The sequence below is a fragment of the Fundulus heteroclitus genome, chromosome 5 (assembly GCF_011125445.2).
Source record: "Fundulus heteroclitus isolate FHET01 chromosome 5, MU-UCD_Fhet_4.1, whole genome shotgun sequence".
Lineage (NCBI taxonomy): Eukaryota > Metazoa > Chordata > Actinopteri > Cyprinodontiformes > Fundulidae > Fundulus > Fundulus heteroclitus.
In genome coordinates, this window is record NC_046365.1 from 39,117,551 (window position 1) to 39,140,630 (window position 23,080).

At 41.0% G+C, this 23,080-nt stretch overlaps 1 protein-coding gene across 2 annotated transcripts; it reads right to left on the reverse strand.

The window, feature by feature from the left end:
* Nucleotides 1-1,780: 1,780 nt before the first annotated feature.
* pkd2 (polycystic kidney disease 2) lies at nucleotides 1,781-19,600 on the reverse strand. Of its 2 annotated transcripts, none has more exons than XM_012882501.3 (15): nucleotides 18,806-19,600; nucleotides 17,029-17,142; nucleotides 14,182-14,315; nucleotides 13,091-13,341; nucleotides 12,766-12,990; nucleotides 10,892-11,120; nucleotides 10,622-10,792; nucleotides 10,357-10,538; nucleotides 10,157-10,277; nucleotides 9,956-10,054; nucleotides 6,290-6,411; nucleotides 6,061-6,178; nucleotides 5,797-5,957; nucleotides 3,581-3,728; nucleotides 1,781-1,993 (listed from the first exon to the last, which is right to left on the reverse strand). In XM_012882501.3, the coding sequence occupies exons 1-15, from the start codon at nucleotides 19,200-19,202 to the stop codon at nucleotides 1,796-1,798; spliced, it is 2,670 nt and encodes an 889-aa protein (XP_012737955.2). In that variant the 5' UTR covers nucleotides 19,203-19,600; the 3' UTR covers nucleotides 1,781-1,795. The 2 variants fall into 2 exon arrangements, with proteins under 2 accessions (XP_012737955.2, XP_012737948.2); XM_012882494.3 differs by having other exon boundaries at nucleotides 5,797-5,960; nucleotides 18,806-19,599.
* Nucleotides 19,601-23,080: the final 3,480 nt, after the last annotated feature.

Below are 23,080 nucleotides of genomic sequence, written 5' to 3' on the forward strand. Positions count from 1 at the left end.
TAAAAAAGTCACTTATTATCATCTGATTAGTAAAATGAGACAAAATGAAAAACATTTACTACATTTTGAGAATAAAAACTACCTCCAGCTGAAGTCCAGCGTCTTGGTAAACGACTGTTTGATGCGTTTAATGGCGAGAACTGATCTGCCGGGCGGTTCTCTTTATATTTTTGGTTATTTTATAGGCTAATAATTACTTAATTGGGGTTGTTTTGTTTTTGTCAGTCAGTCAGGAAGGAGGCCATCTCTTTACACAAAGGTACAGGTATAGGACCAGCATGCACTGGGGTTGGCCTATGTTTTTTTTTTTTTTTTTACTTTCTATTTTACTGTTTTTATAACAGAACAGCAAACCAACCAATAAACGTGTAAAAAGATGGAAAAAGTGTAACATCCTCATTACGAAAACAAATAAAAACGCTCATGGAAAAAAAATGAAAAACAAAAAATATAATAAATTAAAACAAGTAAAAAATAGCTTGTTCTTTTTTTAAACAGAGCAGGAAAAGCACCATGAAACAAAACAAAAATTTAAATGTATTGCTGTATTGCCAAACTGGATGAATAGAATATAAAACACATATTTCATCTTTCACATCTTTTTTTGACATCGGACATCCAAAAAAAAGGTTAAAAAAAATAAAACTGGACTTCTATTCTGAAGCTGAAGATGTTTCGCTTCCCATCCAGGAAGCTTTCTCAATTCAAAATGTCTGCAGTAGCGAGAAGTTCCTGGCTTTATGGACCTGCAGGCCTCGTTAGAGCTTAGATTCACCTGGAACTGGTCGCCCCTCATAATTTAACCTTTAACCTTTTTTTGGATCGATCATGACCTGGACGACTAAGAATCTTCACCAGCATATCGACATCATCGGACATCTTTTGCCTGCGTATGAAACAGCGCAGCAGTGACTCGTAGATCTTTGCTTTCTTGTGACAAACTGTGGAATCGGCATCAGACGTTGCTTCAGCGTTTTGCAAACCTCGTTTTTGATGACATCACAAGATGTCATCAAAAAGTCCCTGAAATCAAATTACAGATGAACCAAGCAACGGGTCAGTCGAACCGATGGCTTCTCTCTCTTGGCTCTGACCCGTAGTCAGCAGATTAAATACGAAAAAAAAGGTTTTCTTTTGTCTGAAAACAGCGCGTTCTAATATTATTAGATTTTATTAGATTTTAGCAGGAAATGCAGATGTTACTTTGATGCATGAACAGGAACAATCTTCTAATCTCTTCTCTTTGGCTGCAACCCCGTTAAAAGACACCCTAATAAATCTGAAATCAACATTTCAGACCTGAGCATAAAAATCAGACATATTTTTTTTTTTTATAAAGATTTTATTTGGCAAAACAGATTAAAAACAACAAGATTGTCAATCAGAGATTTTAAGAAAAAAAAAAGTAAAAACACAGGCTTCCTGTGAACATTATTCGCACTCCAAGTTGAAGTTTGTTTCAAGTTACAATATGTATCATAATAAAATCACAAGCTGATTAACTCAGAGCTTAGCTGATGAGCAGAAGACGAGTAAATATGACGGGGAGCGGATTTGACGTGTGGACGCAGTTAAAGAGCAGGTGGGTGTTCTTCACACACAGAATGCTGAATAATACTGAATACTGTTCCTCTCATCAGAATAAAGCTGTTTCATTGGACAGATTCTCCGTGGAGGAATCTAGCAAATTAAACACTTTTCTTTAACCTTCTTGTTCAGGTTGTTTCTTTTGTTTTGGCAGGAGTTCTTCAGCAGTCTCTTTCCAGATGGGAGTGATTTACGTCCCGTCAGGTGTTTAAACATGGCCGCCTCCAGTTGAACTCACGTCGAGGCCGTCTGCGGACAGCGAGGACGGGGGACGCGCCCGCGGGCCCACCGGAGTGTGGCTGACCTGGGAGCCCAGGTCGTCTGACTCCCAGAGCTCCAGCTCCTCCCTCACAAGTCGCTCCATCTGCTCCCTGTGGACCTCTGGGTCCCGACCCAAACGCTCGTCCTGCCGGATGAAAATGCAAAATGTTTATGGTTACGCGTGGAAGCAAACGCAGCAGAGCCCACAGCCCATCCAACACAAACACGGCAGCGCAGGAGGACGCACGCGTAGCTGCTGCTATCGCATCTGATCTGTCAGAATCCACCAGGTTCACTGCACTGCAAAAACAGAGCTAAAAATAAGTCAAACTTTCTTGAAATTAGTGTATTTATCCTTGATTTGAACAGCTAAATAAGATTATCTGCCAATGGAATGAGTATTTTGACCCCTAAACTAAGATAATTAGATTTACTGCACATGAAATAAGATGATAAAGATGAGTTGTTCCTATTTTAAGTGCAAAAAATCTCATTCCATTGGCAAACCATCTTATTTACCTGCTCAAATCAAGGACAAATACGCTAATTTCAAGAAAATTTGACTTATTTTTAGTTTTGTTTTTGCAGTGTGTTCAGATAAGCGCCGCTTGACCAGCGTAACTTGTGGTTTCTCATGGCGCCTGCTGCTTAGGACGTTTTCATCTGATACCGTGATTTGCTAAAAGCAACGTTTGATAGGCGGGCATCAGGTGTCGCTTCGGCCAATCAGCTCGGAGCTGAATGTGCCTCCTTTCTCCAAACGGATCGGATGGGAGCAGACTGGAGAGCGCTGCACATGACTAGTCTGGCTGACCCGGTTGGTTTTAAAGAGGCAAAGCCACGTACTATGACTATAACAAAAAAACATATATTAATCTTCAAATAAAACAATACACACCAAGCCTCTATTTGTGAAGTGCGGGGTTTCAAACCGGCAACCCACAGGTCAAACTCCCTCGCTCCAGCACCAGCGCCGCCCCAGACCAACCTGATCTAAAGGGTGACTTAACCTCTTTCTTTTGAAAGAATGCATGCGTAGCGTCGTACTTCTGGTTACGTGGGCTTGTTGTGGTAAATATATACAAAACCGCAACGTTTACTAACAAATGGAGCAAAAAAACAACGTGTAATACGCAGAAATAAAATATAATCAGCCAACAAGGCACGATAATTAAATGGGAAAACCAGAGTGAGCTATGAAATCTGTAAAGTCACAGTGCAGCTCAGACGCCTAACCTCACGCTAAGGATAAATGCATGAAGGAAAGGGTTAAAAGGGGAAGTCTCCATCAGTCAGCCACTAATTGAGCACTGAAACTTCATTCCCAGACGGCATTCAAATAAAACAAGAAGCCGACGTCACAGAAAAGTAAATGTACCTGCTAGAAACACGGCAGTGCACTGGGAACAGGAGCGCATCAAAAGGGCCACAGCTCTTCCAAAGGGACTTCATTCTTAATCAAATCTCTGTGATTTCCTCGTGTTTAGAGCCAAATCAAAACGCCACCATTCATGGCAGGACAGGAAACAGTGCGACAGGAGCTTTATTGTTGAACACGGGGAAGAACGGCCTGAATGTGCAAGGCTCACTAACAGGAGAACAGTCGATGTCTTCACATTTCTTCTTCGTTTTTTGGGACTATTTTCCTCGAATCAGTAGGCGGAGGCATCCAGAGTAAAGAGTTGTCACTATTGCATGACTGACGGTTGTTTGATCTGCGGCTTCTTCTCACCTCCATGACTCCGTCCAGCAGCCTGCCCAGCACGTCTCGTCTCTTCAGCTTAGCTCTCTCCATTCCCTCCAGCTTCACGATGACGGCGTCGATCTTGGACACAATGCTGCCGATGGAGTGCTCCATCCTGTCCACTCGCCTCACCAGCCTGGCAGAAAGAAAAACAGCGACCTCTAAGAACACCTGAAGGATCTATTAGGAGTTTGTGTCTCATGCTGTCATGTGAATATCACTGATTCGGTTTAAGTGAACATCCTCCGCTGGTTTCAGTCCTACCAACTATGGGAACAAGTTTGTTAGCATTTATACCACCAGCACCAGGCAACTCCTCTGATCTCATCGTCTCCTTATGTGCATCTAAATTCAGGGTTCCCACACCTTGGTGAACATCAAATTCAAGGACCTTTCAAGGACTTTCCAGGACCAATTTCCTCAAATTCAAGGACCACACGTGGCGGCATTTACCTACTGTGACCGCTGAATAGGTTATCATATTTTAATACAATGCAAATTCAATAAAAGACTAAACGGCATAGAAGTTGTTGGGTCAGAAGCAATGCAAGAAAGTGGACTTAATTTATAGCCTACATTGATATTGATCATATTCATAGCCTACATTTATATCCACAGTACATGGCTATGCCATACTACATTACATATAAGATCTACATTAGTCTACCGTTCATGGAATTTTATGGAAAAAAGTGCAGCATTGAGATGTTCAGAATTATATCAATTTGTTTCACTTACTTTCATCTTTGATTAAGCTAGTTTTTGACTTCTGTTTAAAGTGCCACGGTTGCCAGAAAGCTGCTCAGAGATATATTTAAATCATTCTCAGGCTTTTGTTACCTTTGTTAAAGACATAATTTCAGTGCATTTTACTAACCCTCCTCCTCATTTTGCCGGTTTGAGACCGGCAAAATGAACGATAAGGAGACACTATCGCGGAGTTACAATTTTTTTTTTAACATTTTCTTTTTTCTCTTGTGGTCCACTAAGGAGCCTACAAATCACGGTAAAACATGAACATGTGGCTGTGTGAATCAAATGCCATTATTTATTTAAGATAAAATATTTCAAATTCAGTTATTTATGATCAACCTGCGCCATCAATCCCGGCGCATGCGCGCTTCATTTGCAGTCTGGACGCTGAGGGTAAACATGCTGTTGCTCTGACTGCAGCGGGAGAACGGGGATGGGACGGGGGGGGGGGGGGGGGGGGGGGGGCAGTACCTGCCGCTGGAGGACAAGAGTATGAACGATACGTGCTTTCACGTAAGAGACTCCAAAAGTCGCTAGATTTGTCGCTAGTCGCTTTTTTTGAAAAAGAGTCGCTGGAGGGGTCTGAAAAGTCGCTAAATATAGCGACAAAGTTGCTGAGTTGGCAACACTGCGTGAATGTAACCTATTGGACGCACGTAGGCCTAAACCGTAGCCTACCAACTAATTAAGAAGAGCGAACGTACTTTTGCAAATTAAAAGTCTGCGGAATCAACATCATTTTAAAAGATCGTGTGGTAGTAAAATAACAACACGAGTCGTCATCCGTGTGAACTTTCAACCCCACAAAAAAATTCAAGGACTTTCAAGGGCCTTGAATTAATTATTTCAGATTCACAAACTTTCAAGGATTTCAAGGACCCGTGGGAACCCTGTAAATTACATTCCTACACTGACGACACAAATCTACCTGAGGTCTAAAAACTCCACATGATTCCTGGATCCCTGTGTCCGGCTGACCATAGAGCCTGAATATATGTGCGAGTCTTCTTCAAACAGAACCAGCAGCAAAACTATTGGTTCTGGTCCCAAAGGTGTTATTTCACAACACCTTTTAGTAAATGGGCGATCGCTCCATCAGCCATTCATTCCAGGTTTACAAACCTTGGTTTCAACTCTCTGGTCTGTCTATTGATTTTCACTAAATGATCATCTTCTTATCCTAAAACCAGATCTGGATTCGCTTCCATCACTGCTTCCCACTAAAAACAACCTTCTCCCTAACTTCACTTACCCTCCTCATCCTCACACCCTGCAGATTTCATAGTGTTGGAGCGTATTATTTCTGCGTAATCTATCAAAATGACAACTAATCAGAGTCTGACTCGGTTTAGTCTCACGTAGAACAATGGTTCATGTAACACTGTCACTGCGCTCATATCCGTGTGAAGTTAAGCAGCTACAGACCAAGAGGCATGAGATGAGATGCATACACTTGAAACTCTTCGTAGGAAACCCCCCCGGAGCTGCTGCCACGGCGACGGGAGCTGTGACCAGAGTCCTCGTCGTCGTCCTCCTCCGAGTCGTCCTGAGTGCGAGGGAAGCTCCGCCCACTGCCGGGTCGGGTCAGCGAGTTGCGCTCCAGCTCCAAGTCCTCCTAGCGTATGAGCGGGAGTACACTGAGCGTCTGCAGGGGTTGTTGCATTTTTATCCCACGTCCCAAAGAAAAAAAAAACGTTGTTTGCTCCATCACTCACTCTCTCTTTCTCCAAGTCGTCTCTCATCTGCTGGTGTTCGTGCTCCGTCAGCTCCGGATCGCCGTCCTGGTCGTACTTAGCAAAGATGGCCTGAATCTCTGCGTCTGTGTGGCCCTTTCTGAGTGGGACAAATAAACACACGGGTGAGGAGCTGCATGTACAATCTGACATTCAACAAGTCAAACACAAAGACAACGTCGTTTTTTAGTCGATGTGAGGCTTCGGTCACCCTTTCAGATCCTGGCGGAGCTCATCGAAGTTCATTTTACCGCCGGCTTGTTGCAAGCCGTTGGAAATGGCATCCACCGGCGTTTTCCTCAGTCTTAACTTCATCAAAGCTTTGTTACAGCCCTGCGGGAGAAAACAACCTGAATTACACTTTAAAGAAACACCTCAACACTCTTGTTTTATAACAGGTGCATATGTTGTACGCATTTTACATTCAGCAGTTTCTTCAAAAGTGTAGCGCATTGCACAATACAACAAAACAAATACATTTCTTTACTTAAACCTAAATCTGTCAGACAGCCATCAGCCACGACTGACTGGGGGTTTGAGGAAACAGAGCAAACACGCAGACGCTCAGAAGGAATGACATGCTTACCCGGTCACTCCACTCTCCATTATCCACGTTTTCTTAACTCTGATAAAACCAACAAACTCACATAGATGCTGATGAGGTAAAAGCAAACAGTAAAAACAAACACAATCCTATTTTCATGTTATTCTACCATACTGAAAACACATTTACAGATATTATCTTTAAACTGTGCCACTGTTGGGAATAAGGCCATCAGCCATCATTCAATCTTTCCTGAGTTCATCCATCACTCTGGTTTGGCTCGTTAAAACAGGACCGATCCAAACTACAACTAACAATCAGGTCTGCAGAGAGAATCATCAGCGCTGAGCTTCCCTCCATCCAGGTTTACAGTCAGGAAAAAGCCAGATTAAGCAGATCGATGCCATACTAATTTGCACAAATCCAACCATGTCTTCCTTTTTTTGTAAATACATTGTATATATATATTAGGGATGTAAACAAATAATTGACTTAAGATTAATTGTTGATTAATGTTAACTAGAATAAAGTTCGTTCCATCCAATTAACTGATAACTTAGACCTTCTATCAGTGTTGTATTGTGGCCTCCATCCAGCTGAGGGCGCTGCAGGTCAACATGAAGCGGTCCAAACAGAGTCCGGTGTGGGATTACTTTTGCACTGTTTAATGAGGATGCAAAATGCTCTCTATGCGGTTCTGTTTTTAAATATAAACACTAAACAAGTTCCTTCAGATGTCAGCTAAACAGCTCCCATTCAACCAGGCTGCCTGGCGGAGCAGAGTCAGTTTCTCAACCAAACCTCACTGAATGCTCAGAAGGCCAGAATGTCATGACAGAAAAGCGGGAAAAAAAAAATGGTAACATGACAGAGAAAGACATGACGCTAAAAACACTGTTGATGCTGAGCACATTACTAGTGTATTGTATATTTTATTCTCTCCAATTTATTAGTTTCTATTCAGTAATCTAATAGGTTTCTGTTTTGTTATATTTTATAAATATGTCCAAGTTTAATAATGTGTGAGAAAACCACAATTTTGTTTACTCAGTCAGTATTTAACACAGGTGGCTCAATAAACTCTTAAAATTAATGATGCACCTCCTAAAATCCAGCATATTTTGATAAAAATAAGCCTTCATGTTATGGAAAGACCCTATGGATAAAAGAGAAAACTAGAGTTTTTAAGAAAATGGCGGCCTATCAATTAAGAGGATCAATCAACTTTACATTAACTCATTAGTCAATAACTTGCAATCCACACATATATATATATATTAGGGCTGGGCAACGATTAAAATATTTAATCGCGATTAATCGCATTGTATTTACAAACTCCAAGAATGAATTCAAAAGTAGTGTAAAGAGCACTTTTATTTTAATGTTCTGTTGCCATATGAACAAAAGTGTTGTAACATTTGTAGCACTTATCAGTAACACATATTTAGTGTAAAGCTCAACTTAAACATGTAAAACAAAAAATAGCAATAATAATAAATTAAAGCTTATTGCCACTGACAAGGAATTCTCTTTATGGGGAAAAAATCTACCAAAAACAGGCAATTTCTGAGGTAACAGCAGGGAGCAGCATTACCATTTTATGTTCAATACCAAAGTTTAACTTGGCAGTGGTTACAACTAACTTGTTTCTGTCATATTCGATGTTGGAAGAACTTTAAACTGAAATGCTTGCTAACTCGATATGCTTGCGTTTATTTGACGTTGACACGCGTTTTTTTGTTGTTGCTTTCTCGCGTGCATATAGTGAATGGCAGGGAAAACAGGCAAAAACACATGGATACTTTGAAGCGAGAAGCGACTTCACCGACGGCGTCTAAGCAGACCCCCCCCCCCCCCCCCCCCCCCCCGCTCCGCTCCGCACAAAACTTGTTCCGGCCGCCAACTCACCACCTCGCCTAAGCAAATAGCGTACCGCGAGCGAGCTATTTTTAGAAACGTAACGTCACATCACGTGGTACGCAGTAGGGCAAGCTTGCATAGTCCGCCGCTGTTTTGCTGTAAAAGAGACGTGCGTTAGCCTAGGTTTTACTCGGTAAACGACTGCTTTTTCCAAATCTAAGACCATGGTTTTTAAACATTGTTGCTATGGAACGTGCAACAGCGACTCGAGGTACGCTGATCAGCCGCATATGAAGGATGTTTTCTTCAAGCCTGCCAAGGAGAAATGTGTGCTGGGTACACCGGGGTGGTCGGCCTACATATGTAGCAAGCATTTTGTTGGAGGAAAGGGCCCAACCGAAGAACATCCTGACCCAATTCCAGCGACATCAAGTAGTGAACAGGTAAGAGTATTTTGGTGGCCGACATGTTAATAATGAAGCGCCTGCTACCATGATCGCATATAGGCTATCATGGTAGCAGGCGCTAACATGATAGCCTGCTACCAGGATAGCTTACTCAAAAACATTTCAAATAAGACAAACATTAAACATATACCGATCCCTGGACGGACGCCATGATCGCCGCGCAGGAAAAAAACAACAAAGCTTACCGTTCATCAACTCGGCCAGTTTTCCAGTCTTTTTAAGCCCTCGACACTCAAGCCATCGTTTGAGCTGAAGGTTGGTGTGTTCTTCGACAGTTCGATCAGTAATCCGTTCGCCTGGGACATCGTCTTGCGAAAGTTTAACGGCTGTAAAGTCGGTCATATCGCTGTTTCTGCTGGTTGCTACGGGCGCTCTCTACCTGTATGCGTTCTCTCCTGTATGCCCTACCTAAGCGGCAAAAGGGGCGTTGCTCTTGAGACGGTGACGTCACGTGCGCGGTAAACACCGCCTTCCGCATGTCGGCTTTGTTTTTTTCCGGCCAGCACCTTTCTTACTCTGAATCCGAGGCTTGGCTGACAGCGAGGTTATTGGCGCATTATCGCCACCTACTGTTCTGATTCAAACCCCTACACCGCAGCAACAGACCTTCACAAAATAAAAGCATGTGAGCAACATGCGTTAACGCGCGTTAAAGAAAATATCGCCGTTAATAGTCTAATGAGTTAACGCGAAATTAACACGTTAACTTGCCCAGCCCTAATATATATATATATATATATATATATATATATATATATATATATATATATATATATATATATATATATATATACACATGTGTATGTACATATATATGAGTGTGTATGTATATATATATATATATATATATATATATATATATATATACACATATATATGTGTATGTGGATATATATATATCTATCTATATATATATATATATATATATATATATATATATATATATATATATATATATTCATTCATACTTAAAATGTCTTCATTGGCGATTAAAGCTGATTGGTACCTTCTTGATGAGATCAGTCATTTCCATCTCAGACCTCTGCTGGGACATGTCAGCCTTCACCTCAGAGTAGGTGTCATTGATGATAGCCAGGAACATGTTCTATACAGCCACATCAAAAGGCGTTATTTGGTCTTTGTTATTTGCTCTTACAGGAACTTTCAAACATCCATTGTTTTAAAATCATGTATAGTCTACACTTACCATTAGTATAAAGAAAATGAAGAAGACAAATGTTGTAAAATAAACAGGTCCAAGCACTGGGTTTGCCTCCTGAATCTCTGAGAAGTCAAAGTCCCCCAGAATGATGCGGAACTGGGTGAATCTACGCCAACAGCAAAACATCAGACAGCATAAAAGCAGAAATTTGCCTGAGATTTGGTAGCCAAACTCATCGCTCTTACATGCTTGCTTGGAAAGTGCTGAAATTGTTGACTTGAGTTCCAAACACCAGGTAGGCGAGCTGAGCGTACGCCAGGAAGATGATGAAGAACATGATGGCGAAACCTACAAGGTCTTTGGCACAGCGGGACATGGTGGTGGACAGCTGACTCATGGTCTTATTGAAGTTGATGAACTTGAACAGCTGTTGGAAGTCAGCAATGTGTTGTTAGAAGAAAATGAGCGATGTTTTATGGTGATACTGAACTACAGGAGCGGGATTAGTACCTTGACCCAGCAGAAAAAGGCAACAGCTGCTGCCATGTTGTTGAACTGGACCTGGAGGTCGGCCAGAGGCTCAAAGCTGGGGTGAGCCGTGTAGTTCTCCAACAGCTCACTGAGCAAATTTCGGGCCATGGCTGTTCTGGTTATGTTCATCAAAATCGCAGCAACACTAAGCTGCAGACACAGAGCAATGAAAATAAAAGAATGAAACCAAATGCTGAAATCAATGTCATTTGATTTGCCTTTTATGCTAAAAGGAACCTGGACACGCACCACGACGATCAGAACATCGAGACAGTTCCACATGCTCTTGAAGTAGTGCAGCCGGTGGATGTTGATCTCCAGCACTTCCTCCACCACGTAGTAGAGGACGAAGAGGCAGAACGCCACCTCGCACACGCCGACGAAGCAGTCCCAGCTGGACACGTATCTTATCAGACGCACCGTCTGGAAGTGCCAGGAGGTCACCGACCCTCCAGTGGCAGGGAACTCCACCAACAACCTGATGGATCCAGACACCAATGTTTATCAAGACTCAAAATTAAAAGAACATGTAGATGTTTTACTAGTAAAAAGCTAATTAAATGCTAAAAACACTAACTGAATGCTAAGCTAATTAATCACAAACCTGAAAATCGATAGAAAGACAGACAAAGGTAGAGTCAGATATTTCTGGATGTTTCCTCAAGTCCCTTTTTGAATAACTGACCGTCCTACTGCTCTTCTGCTCCTCAGGGGGAACGCATTAAGAAAATTCCACTCAGGTCTTATTTCTTTCTACTGACGCCTTCCTCTTCTTCTCTTAAACTTGAACGCGGTTCGCTTTTTGTGACTCTCAGCCATTTTCAAAGTGTAAAGTGAGAGCAGCGGGGCTAAAATGAACGACTAACACCGAAGCTAACCGCTAAGCTAACTGCTAAGCTAACTGCTAAGCTAACCGGATACATAAATACTAGAAGTACCGAGCCAGCAAGAGGATACTAAAGGTTCCCTCTTGCTGGGGAACCTTTAGTATCCTAAAGGTCTTATGTTTTAGACTTCATAGTTGAGCGTACCTGTTGCCTACCTTTCTTGTGAGAGCAGGACCAAAACTCTGACCAATCCCTGTCCTTCATAGCGAAGGACAGGGATTGGTCAGAGTTTTTACAGGTCTGCAGCTGCCACAGAGATCGTTTTTTAACCTCCTTTTTCTGACTATATAATGTATTAACTACTGTCAGGACCATTTTTACCCAGTATAACAAAGAGTGTTTCTGAACAGGATTACCAACTAAAGCCTTAACTCACTATTCAAACTCCAACTCATTAAGTAAGCACAAGATGAAGTTGCTTTTATACGCCACAGGAGCAGAGCTGCTGATGTCAGTTTCTCCAAGTGACGTCACAAAAACATTTGAACCAATAGCAAAAGACACCTGTTAGGAAGGCGCCACACTGATGGCTTGTAGTCTGTTTATTCTTACTCTTATCTGCTGAAAGTGTTGTTCTCTCTTGCTAACTGAATTGCAGTAGAAAATAATTTCCTCTTAAACAACTTCTTACATCTCTGTGCTTCACAGATACCGGAAATGGGCAACATGGAGAATGCTTTCCTCTGTAGCCGCATCCTCACTGAAGAGTGTTTTTGTTTCTGCAGTCTGGTAGCGCTCAGTATAGTGCATTTATCGTTTGGAAAAAGGGTTAGATCTTTGAGTTTCTGACCGGCTGATGACCTGTTAGGGCCAGTCGAACTAAAAAATCGTCCGGTTCCGGTCAGTCGCTTCTTGGTGCAATAACTACTGTGCAATACTATTTAATAACCTGTGCAATAATACTGTTAAATAAGCGACTTCAGCTGCAATGATTTCTCACTACCTCACTGTTGTTATTACCTGGTACCACTTAATGTAAAACGTCATTCCATTTGTATATAAGTCACCCTAAATATCTGCTTTATTTATTTATTTTTTATCTTTTGATACACTGTACATATGTGGACACACTATATATACCTTATACCTTATGCACCTTTCCTCCTTTTGGCACCTCTTTTTGTTTATTAAACCGATGTGTGACAAGTAAATTTCTCCACTGTGAGATCAATAAAGCCCTATCTTATCTATCTTATCTTCCACAGCTCATCTCTAGTTTAGACTGAAAACTGTTACCTGGCAATGCAGAAAAGGTTTATGTTTCCGTTGTAGACTGAGAAGTCGAGGAAGACTGCCCGGGTGCCTCTGTCCAGCCACAGGTTGTCTCTGAGAAACTGCAGACGGTTAGCGGACTCCTCCTTTGTTCGAGACAAGTCCTGGTAGTAGCCTCCACCTCCATACTTAGACACCTGCCCCCAGTGACTGCTGCTATTCATCTCACTCTCTGGGGTGTACACCCACCTGTCACACATCCAGAGAAAAGCATTCAGGACGTAGCCATGCATTCAAAGGCCTCACTTTGCACAGATTTCGTGCAGAATCTTTCAACGCGTTAACTGACGCCGTTCCATTCTTGGGACCAAAGGGGGCGGTGTCCTCGTTGCTGGGGGTGTAGATGTTGTAACAGTCCTGAACCTCATCCCTCAGGTCCTCGTGGACAGAGCAGGACTCGTTGCGGACTTTGACCTGCCGGAGCCGCGGTACCCCGAGGAGGAGGTTCTCGTAGTAGATGAAGCTCTGGTTCTCCGGCAGGCTCTTGTTGTTGTACCACACCTCCCAGTACATGCCGCTCAGGAAGGGGCCCTGTGTGAACTGAACGAGTAAAATAACCCCGTTTTTAACTAGGGCTGAACAATTAATCGCATTTTCAATATAATCGCGATTTAAAAAAAACGCAGTTTCCAAATCGCAGAGTCTGCAATTTTTGGCTATGTAACAATTAGGGAATTAGACACGTCTATTAGGTGTTGGTAAAACGTTTAAAGTAGGTTTGCCTCCACATGGAAGGAAAGACAGTTGCAGCAGTGACATAATCTAATCATACATAGCATTAAGTTCTGGTCAATCATAGACTTGCTTGTTGGTTGGACTTTATGTTCAACAAGGATTGATGTCCAAATCAACTAAAAGCTGTTCTCTTGAATAATATTCTGATTAATAGAAACATTAAAACTTATTGTTTTAAATAGCCCTTGTTTACAAACATCTTTATATAGAGGCCATTTTTGTTGCTTGTGGTTAACGCAGAGAAAAGTCAAAATTGCAATTTTGGTTGAAATATATCGTAGGCAGAACGCAATCATTACTGCTCTGAGTTTAGATGCAACTAATCTGCACAGCAAGGAAACAAATTGATTTGTTGTTTGTATATGTTTAAAAAGACATGATGAATTAAACTGTAAAAAAAAAAAAAAAAAAAAAAAAAAAAAAAAAATCGCATTAAATCGCAATATTAAGAAAAAAAAATCGCAATTAGATTATTTTCCAAAATCGTTCAGCCCTATTTTTAACACAGAACCTGTCCAAAAGGGGAATTCAGACATAAAACCTGCTGGAACTGCATGGAAACACGTTTATGCGTAAAAGCCGCTTGGGTTTGAAGTGGTTCACAGTGAAACGTCTCGTCATAAAGGGCCTCTGTGTCTGTCTTACCTTCCAGAAGTCCTCCATGGTGGAGAGGCTCCTGAATGTAGCGGGGTCCCCAGGAGACAGTGGCGTGTCCAGGAACAGCTGAGACATAACTTTGGTGTAATAGTACATGTTGGAGTTCACCATCCCGTACGTCACTGCAGAGCGTGGTGCAGAAAAAACAATGACGGCATGAGTAAGTGTGCACTAAGATGTTGTTTAACACAACAGGAGCAGCTCTGAGTACTTTCTGCATGCAGCCAAAATAAAAACAGCTTCAGGCTTTTATGTTTGTAGACAAAAAAAAATAGTTCGGATGCAACACCTTAATTTCTTTCTGTCATTATGTTGCAGATTTGCTGCTGTGTTTGTGATCGTCGTTCTGTTGGAGGCCCGTTTTGGACCGATGGCCTCACATTTGATTAGAGCTGCGCGATAAATCGATCTAATTCCTTAATTTAAATTTGCAACTCGTGAACATTACATTTTTTTTTGCTAATGTACTCTCCTGGGCTTTCATGAAATTTTCCACTATATCAGTCCTGAAAGGGGAAATAGTTTTGGACGCAATGTTGAATATGTGTTTAGTAAAATATATTGTCAAGATACTTCAAGGGGGAAACCTTTTTACCCTAAGCCCCTTAATTTATTCACTTACTTATTCTTTAAGACGGTGTGAAGTTACATAAGTGAAGTGAAGTCTCATCTTAGATGTGTAATACAACATTTTGTGTTATATTTCTATTATTTACTACTATCTTGTTTTAGAAGCAGGTTTTAAAGATCATAATAAGTTGCACTTTGAATTCAGCTCCACTCCCAGATGACATTATTGAAATAGAAGTAAGTTTTAAAAAATTATTTCAGCTATTTGTTTTTATGAAACAAAAGGGAAGAAAATCGGCTGGTCGGATTTGGTAAAGAAAAAAGAAAAGTGAGCTTTTATTTTATCTCTAAGCCATATCGCCCAGACTCTAGAAACCTCCCAACACGTCTACTTTAATCTATAATGGTTGACTCTGCAAACCCAATTCACGCTGCCATATCACTCTTATAGAGAGGAGTCTGCTCAGTCTTTCTCTAATTCTTCTACTGTACACTCTAATAAATAAACGTGTTAACAACTAAGGCCTTTGGAGTGTAGGGTTGCCAGTCACGGCAGCTTTTATCACTGTTTTCTACCAGTGAATAATCTCTCTGTAGAACGACAAACTATAAACAGCCTTTGCTTCTCTCCGGTCCTTGCTGGAGCAAATCACCAAACTTTAGAGGTTGTCTCACTGATGATTAGGGCTCCGTATCATCTAGGATGATTTAATACGATTCTCCATATAGCTCAGCTTAATTTGATTTGACTCCAACATCGATATTTATTACTTTAAAATTAATGCTAAAAGTTATTCAATCATCAAAACTGGCCAAATATTGATATTATCCTGTTAATACTGATTTATTAACCAGATAATAAAGTGCATTTGGTTCAATGCATTTAATGTATCACAGAAACCAAAAATGTACCCATACATCAGATTTTAGGGATGAAGGCACTTCTAAAATCCTGTCTGCCGTTCCACAAATTCGTCTCACTTGCTCTTCCTCTCTGTGAACAGTAATGGCACTCTGCAATAACGCCCCCTATGGGTTGGGAGGTATATCGACATTGAAAACCAGAATATTGATATTAAATCGTTATTAATCATTGTATCGAATTGTATGCACAGCCCTACGATGATGCCCAATTAATACCAAGCATTTCATTAAAAGCAAAACTCCAAGGAGTTTTCAGACAGAGCCATTTGATTTTGGCTTTATCTTGGTTAAGAAGTATGATTTTTATTTTACCATGACTGTTAACATGTATTGTGTAAATCAGGCATGTCCAAAGTGCAGCCTTGGGGCCATTTGTGGCCCTTGTACTGATTTTGCCCCCCACCAAAACAGGTGGCTGATGCAGATGGAAGCTTTTAGTTTTTAATTAGGGCAAAATTATTACAGAAAAGTTCAAAACCCGACAAACGAAAATGTTAAGTACAACACAAAGTATTCGTCTTTTAATAAAAACACTTTTGATATTATCTTTCATCTTAAACTGCTTTGAATCCAATTATTAAATTGGCTAATTACAGCAAGTGTTTTCAAAGAACAACTGACCCAAATACTATTGCTAGGCCAAAAAGAGTTTATTGGTATTAAAGAGTCAATAAAATTATTATAAATAATTTGCAAACTGGAGGAACATATTTTAATACAACAAATGAGCAAAACCTTTAGATCTACAATGATTTACGCATTAATTTCTTACAAACAATCTGACTAATTCATTTATTTAAAATGATCATATTTTGTACAACAGGTAAAAAGAAGTTTAATTTTTGGCCCTTGGGTTCCTTTGACTTTGTCCCGAAAGGTTTGGACACCCCTGGTGTAAATACTGACAAAGAACACTAACCTAAAGACAAAGTTTCGTTTCAGTCCAGCAGCAGATTTCAGAGCCGGAGGAAACCAAACGATCCAGTTCTGCACTCATGTTGTCTGCCAGAAAATCTTTTCCTGATCCACCCTAAACCACATTAGCAGATTTTTCTTACAGCAGTAAAAGAAAAAAAATGGAGCTTTAACATTAGTTTTCTATTCATACATTATACACCAGTGATATTTTCCCCAACAGTTTGTTATTGAAATTTAATCCCCCAGAAAAACGTTGGAAACTGGGTGAATTCCTGCCAAACTCATTAGGCTTACAGCTGGAAAATATCTTTTTTTTCGTGTTTCTTTTCAGCTACGGGGACAGCGCCACGCTTTAAAAAGCTGGGTAAGGGATGTCTGCAGAGGAAAACACATCAGCATTATGTGTGGAGTGCGTTGGCCTACCGACACAAACGGTGATGAAGAACCCGACGTATGTGAGCGCCTCCCTCAACACGTTTCTCAGGTAGCGTTCTCTGCTGCTGTCGCTGTCCTCCATCAGCTCCGTCCCCCACAGAACTGCAAAGGAGACGATTCAGAAACAGAAAAAAACACATAAGGCTCCTGAAAATGTGACAGCAACATCTCCCGAGACACCTGAAGCTGATGATTGGTTACAGTTAACACCCTGCTGAAATAAAAACATGATTTAGTCATTGCTATTCGCAGCGTTGGCATCATTAACTAGATTAGAGAATCTGTGGAGGGAGCTAAACATTAGGGTGATGGTAAGGAGGCTGATCCCCCAACGATAAGTCATCAATACCAGGAGAAAGATGCAAACAGCCCCTCAGCCATTATACGAAGGATCTAACAAACACAGATTTTTAAAACTGATTACTGAGAAGAGTATAAATAACTTTTTAAAAGCCATTTTTATTAAATTGTACATATTTACACTCAGTTTTTCAAAATTGCTCCTACTTTTACATTGTTCTATTATACTTCGAGGTACGCCTCTCGCAATTCCTGTTAGAAACAAACTTCTTGGTCGAATAAAAATCCTTTTAAATCTAAATATGCCAGGGCTATGGATAATTTAACTTAATTGTGGAAACAAAACCAAGAGCGCGCAGTGGGAAATGACCGGAATGAAAAACAAGCGGAAATCTAACAGGCTGTGACAATTTCAGGCTCATCGAAGACCTAAAGTTTTTTTTTCCTACCATGTTTTAGTTCAAGGGCGTAACCAGCAGGTTGTTGTTCCTTTTTTATCTGTATATTCCTATCCTAACCAGTCTGCTTTTCAGTTTAATTGATTTATTTGTGACATTAATGGTGCAGGAGTTTGGAAATGAATTATCTAGGTCTTCATCTTCTAATATCAGGAATAAAGTCTTATAAATTATGAAATTAAAGTCGTATTTCTTTGAGAACTCTTACAAAGAACGTGCAGCCCTCCCCTTGCCTTAAAATTAGGAAAGTTGAGCAAGTTGTCAGCTATACTTTTGGTACTGGGTTCACAAATAAGGAAATACTAAATATTTTTAGTATTTTTAGCAACACACAGAGCCACTTTTGCCTCTGCGGCTACAAAGCAAAATACCTCTAGAACAGCAAAAATTATTGTTTAAAATAAATTAGTTGTTCATTCATGTATTCAAAGATATGCAATGAATAAAATGTTCTATTCTGAAAACTAAGGAAATTAAAATGAAGCAGATATCTGTTACAATGGGAAAGCAACTCTTTATTTAGACAAATGAGGATTTCTGAGCGATCCATTTCCATGAATATGGAAAAATGAGGAAAGATAGTAGCCTCCCTAACAATAGAAATATCTAAATATAAAATTACTTTAAAAAGCTTTGTACCATTGGTGGTGCTAAGAGCCACAGTGGAGGGGCCAAACAGCCAGACCTGGATCTGAAGCTGCAGGTTGCAGACCCTTGGTCCAGATCTAAGACACATTGCAACTTCTTCTGACGTTCTCCAAGTATGAAAAATAAAATTAATGAATTAATAAAAAAAAGAAGCTCCTCACCATCTGTGCTTCCTAACAAGGCTTATCTCTCTGGAGTTACTACAGCTCTGCACATCACTCCTGATTACCAAAACAGCACTGATAGTGGACATTGGAAATGTTTTAAACTGTGTAAATTGCTTTAAAACGACTTAATTGACTCGTATAATGACTTTATAACGTTTACATTTCGAAAAAGTTTTTTTTTTAATGTCTTACTTCTTATTTTCTGGAGTATCTGCTTCAAACAGCTGCGGTGCTCACGCCTGTCCGGCTGCCGGGCCGTGATGGTGGGGGTCGGCGTCGGATACAGTCCTCCTCCCCGGGGGATCTGGGCGCTGCTGCCCCCGCAGCTGCTGCCGCTGGAGGCCGTGGACACCGACCTCCTCCCGGGACTCGCTTGAGGCCAGTCCGCTTCCATGATTCCTTCCTCCGGCTCGAACACCGGGTTGTCTCGGCTCCAGGCTTGCCTGGACGGGGCAGACGGGGTGGCCGTGGCCCCTCCGAGACCCAGGTCCCTACGCTGGATGTTCTCCATCTCTATCCCCTCGCTGGAGTCCGGCCCTTGGGGCGACCTGCCCGTCTGGCTCTGGGGTCTGACTCGGGATGAACTCATGGTGGTCCAATTAGCTGCTCTGACGGGTTCCGACCATCGGAAAGTGAACAAAGTTACAAAGTTAGTAAACCCAACTGTAAAAGAGACTAATTATGACAAGAATCCATCTTTAAACCGCTGCCCGTCCAGTAAAGATGTCCGACAAACGGTTAACAAACCGTTAGAAAACTTCCTTCGACCTACTCTCAGAGAAACAATATACTCGGTCTAAAATAGTCCCAAAAAGCCGATAAAATAGTTAAATGTACGCGCGAAACGGACCACCGCACGATAAAAAAGAAGTCGGGTCTAAGTGAAAAAACGAAGATGTTTTTCTTGTGCCGGAGCGGCCATCTTTGTTCGTCTTGGACCGTTTTCCCAAAACTTTCTCCGGGTTTCTTCGCCTCTCCTCCGTTCGGGACTCAGGTTACACATGAAGTCATGGCGTCGAAGGGGAGGATGGAAAAAAAATCCTAATGGAGAAAAAAAAAATATTTAAACACACTATTCGTTTAATAAAACATCTGGAAGTGATAAGTACAATGTTATACGGTTACATTCATCCCGTCTGCAAATAAGCAAATGTGTCTTTATTTATATAGCACCTTTCACAGGATAAATGAACACAAAGACCCTTAAAAACATAACAAGAGAGAAAAACATATAAGAAAAGTAAAAAAAATAAAAAATAAAAATCATACATGCAGCAGTATAAAACCAGTTAAAAGGCAATCTTAGGAACTTGGATCATCAGCTCCTTCTTTGTGAAACTATAGTCAAGCAGAAGGGGATCTATAAATAATTTCCCTTTTTTTTCTTTGTTTGGAGGAGGAAAATGGTTTGTATTTTCTTGTCTATTCTCTGCAAGAATAGGATTTGTCTCATTATTCTTATAAAACCTTTTTATTTTTAGCCAGGCTAAATTATTAAGAAATAAGTTTAAAGCAAATTCAGGTCTGACCCAGGGTCTGACTTTGAGTGAAAGTTAGGATGTGGTCCTATTACTGTGAAATTAATATGAAAGCAAAAAGCACAATTATTAAAAAAGTACATACAAACAATTGGGGCTGGAGAGACTATCACCGAGGCTGATCCTTCCTGCAGCTCTAGGGTCAGGGGTAAAAAGCACGTAACATCTCTGCAGACAGATCGATATCCTGCTTGCACCATGAAGCATGTATGTGCACATATTTACAAGAAAAATATTTCCATTTTCCTTTTTTTGTATGCTTTTATGAAAATATCTTCATTGAGAGCAAAAGCACCATAGTTTGAAGATTAAAAAAATAACATGTTGTTTGTTTTTAAAAGCCTTGCACTATTGGTGGCCTTCCGTTGTGGATATTCTCTGCAGATATTGCATAAAACATACAGAGAAACCACTAAAGCCACCTATTCCTTGTTACCTTTATATTTAAAAATAAACGTTTCATTTGGTTTTGTAAGAGCCACAGTGGAGAAGCCACATTTATTATTTAATTTAGCTCTTGAGCTGCAGGTTGCAGACTCCTGCCTTAAACCCACATGGCCATGGATTTGACTCTTTTCTAATGATATTCATAGCAGTAAAAAAATAAATAAAAAATAAGTCAAATCCTCAGCTCGTGCTCTTGACATCATAACATTAGATCCAGATGTCTAATGTTTATTTTCTTTTGTCCTGGAACTTGGCCAGGTAGCAAATATTTGCCATTTTTAATTACTTCAGTATCCTCAGTTACGTTGTGATTTTTATCTAAAAGATCCTAATCCTTCCTTTCTGAGGGACAGTCACGGTCACCAGTGCTAGTACGGTGCTAACTTAACGAGCCCAAGAGGAAAAAAGTCACGTATTTCACTGTTTCTTCTACATTCTCAGTCACATTGGTCTAATTTTGTAAACCTTTTCTGTCTCAGCGCCCCTCAGCTGTTTTCTGACAGTGATAAAAACAGCATCTCAAAATAACTAATGAACTGATTAGGAAGCCACTTGGCAGGTTTGGCTGCAAATCTGAGACTCTCTATAACTTTAACACTGCAAAGTCCTAAAATCCAAGATAAGAGAGGTATGCTGTTGAGGGGGGTTAGATTTTATTGCTTCTTGCACTTTCTATTTATTCTCTATTTATTTGTACGCTTTGAAAAACTCACCAGCTCGTCTTCTGTATGTTTTTCTAAACAGGTTTTACTGATTAGTCATCCTTCCCGGTATTTAGTCTTCTTGTATGTTCGGTACGCTCAGTCCCTCAGCATAACCTGATTCATGTTTTCACGTCTGCCTGCTTTGTCTCCTCTCGCTGTTCAACTACAAAGGTTGCTGAGTTTTTTCTGAGCTCTCGGTCTGGCTGCACTTTCTCTGGAGTCAACCATTTTTCCTGTAAGTTGTTCACTCCTCCGCTGCTCATTCTCCTGTTCCTGAACAGCTTCATCTCCGACTCTGTGAAATTGGTTTTGTTTGCATGATCTGCTGACTTTGCTTTAGCTCACTAAAACATTTCCGTTGGCTTATTAGGTTAAGTTCTGGAATGGTTTGACCATTACAGAGAGTTAGCTTTGATCTCAGACATTCTTTGGTTAAACTGCTTTTGTGTTCGTGCTCCTGTTGAAATACGGCCGTGATGCTAACATCCTGTAAGACCCATGTTCAGACGACAACTGGGGAAGGTTTAAATGGTTTATTGCTGATAGAAAATGTCTCTTTGGGGCTAAAGAACCGGATCCAGGAACACACAGAGGAAGAGAGGTAGGTGTTAACAGTAGGTTGAAGAGTTTGGGAACTGATGCTGATGATAACAAAGTGGAGGAAAAAACGGATTGTTGGTATAGGCCTACTGTTCGTGGAGATTGATGAAGATCCAGGAGGGAGGTGAGCACATCCACGGGGGGGAGGTTGGCAGATTGTGGCGAGCGGTGGAGGTTTGTAATGATCCTTTGCTTGTTTTGGCGGCGGATCGTTGGAGGGTGGACAGGCAGGTAAGTGGGATTCATGCAGTGTGGAGGAGTTCTGACAACAGGAGTGGTTAGGGGATTAGCGATTTTCAGAATGAGTTCTCCCAAGAACTCTATAGACTAGGAGGCAGGAACCAGGGCCTGGAGATGAGGATATGAACAAGGGAGGACACAAGAAGGTAAGAGAAACGACATAGCAAGATTTCGACAACGACAAAAGGCCTAATTACCATTTGGTAAGTAGGAACGAGGTGGCATTCACCTCAGAAGAACCCGCTCCGTCCTAAGCTCCTCCTGATTGGCCTTGATGGGCTGTAGCTGTGCAAAGTCACCTGCTGGTCACACCCTACAATGGAAGAGGTGCGTGCACACACGTATCCTGGTTTAAAATACATACTAAGCACCGTGCATTGACTTCTATTCATTTTCAACCCTTTCCGTGGCCTTACCCTGACCCTAACACTAAACTTAACAATTACCATTATGGACTCAACCCTAATCTGAACATAACGGAAACCTTTGTCCTATAACCTAAACACTAGCCCAGACAAAAGTGAGGACTTTGCGCAAACATTACACACACACACACACACACTCTACCTACACACAGCCCTGTGGATATGACACAGACAGATGTCATGACATATTAAAGTCAGGCTCTTCATCTGTTCTGAAGTCATCTCTAACTTATTTTTATAATTTCATTCCAGCAACAAAACTGTCCTGTAATTTCTGATCAATTGTTACCCATGTTTCCTCAGGGATTAAAGTTTTTTGTTGGACTTTCTTATCCTAATCCTTTTGGTGTCACAGGTAAATTAGAGTCTATCCCAGCGTGAGCAAGAGGAACACTCTGATGCTGCTTCCGTCTGACCTGGAGAGATTGAAGTTTTCTCTGGTTGCATGCTCCCTTGACTGATGTGTAGTAGTGTATTCAGGAAAGTTCTTTGGTCTACTTGTTTGTTCTGTGG

Bases quoted from the DNA above. Each gene is read 5' to 3' on its own strand.
- pkd2 (XM_012882494.3), bottom strand. From the start codon at position 19,202: ATGAGTTCATCCCGAGTCAGACCCCAGAGCCAGACGGGCAGGTCGCCC. The intron at 17,143-18,805 runs GTAAGACATTAA...TCTCCTTTGCAG, and splicing joins GATACTCCAGAAAATAAGAA to TTCTGTGGGGGACGGAGCTG. The intron at 14,316-17,028 runs GTAGGCCAACGC...CACGCTCTGCAG, and splicing joins CTTCATCACCGTTTGTGTCG to TGACGTACGGGATGGTGAAC.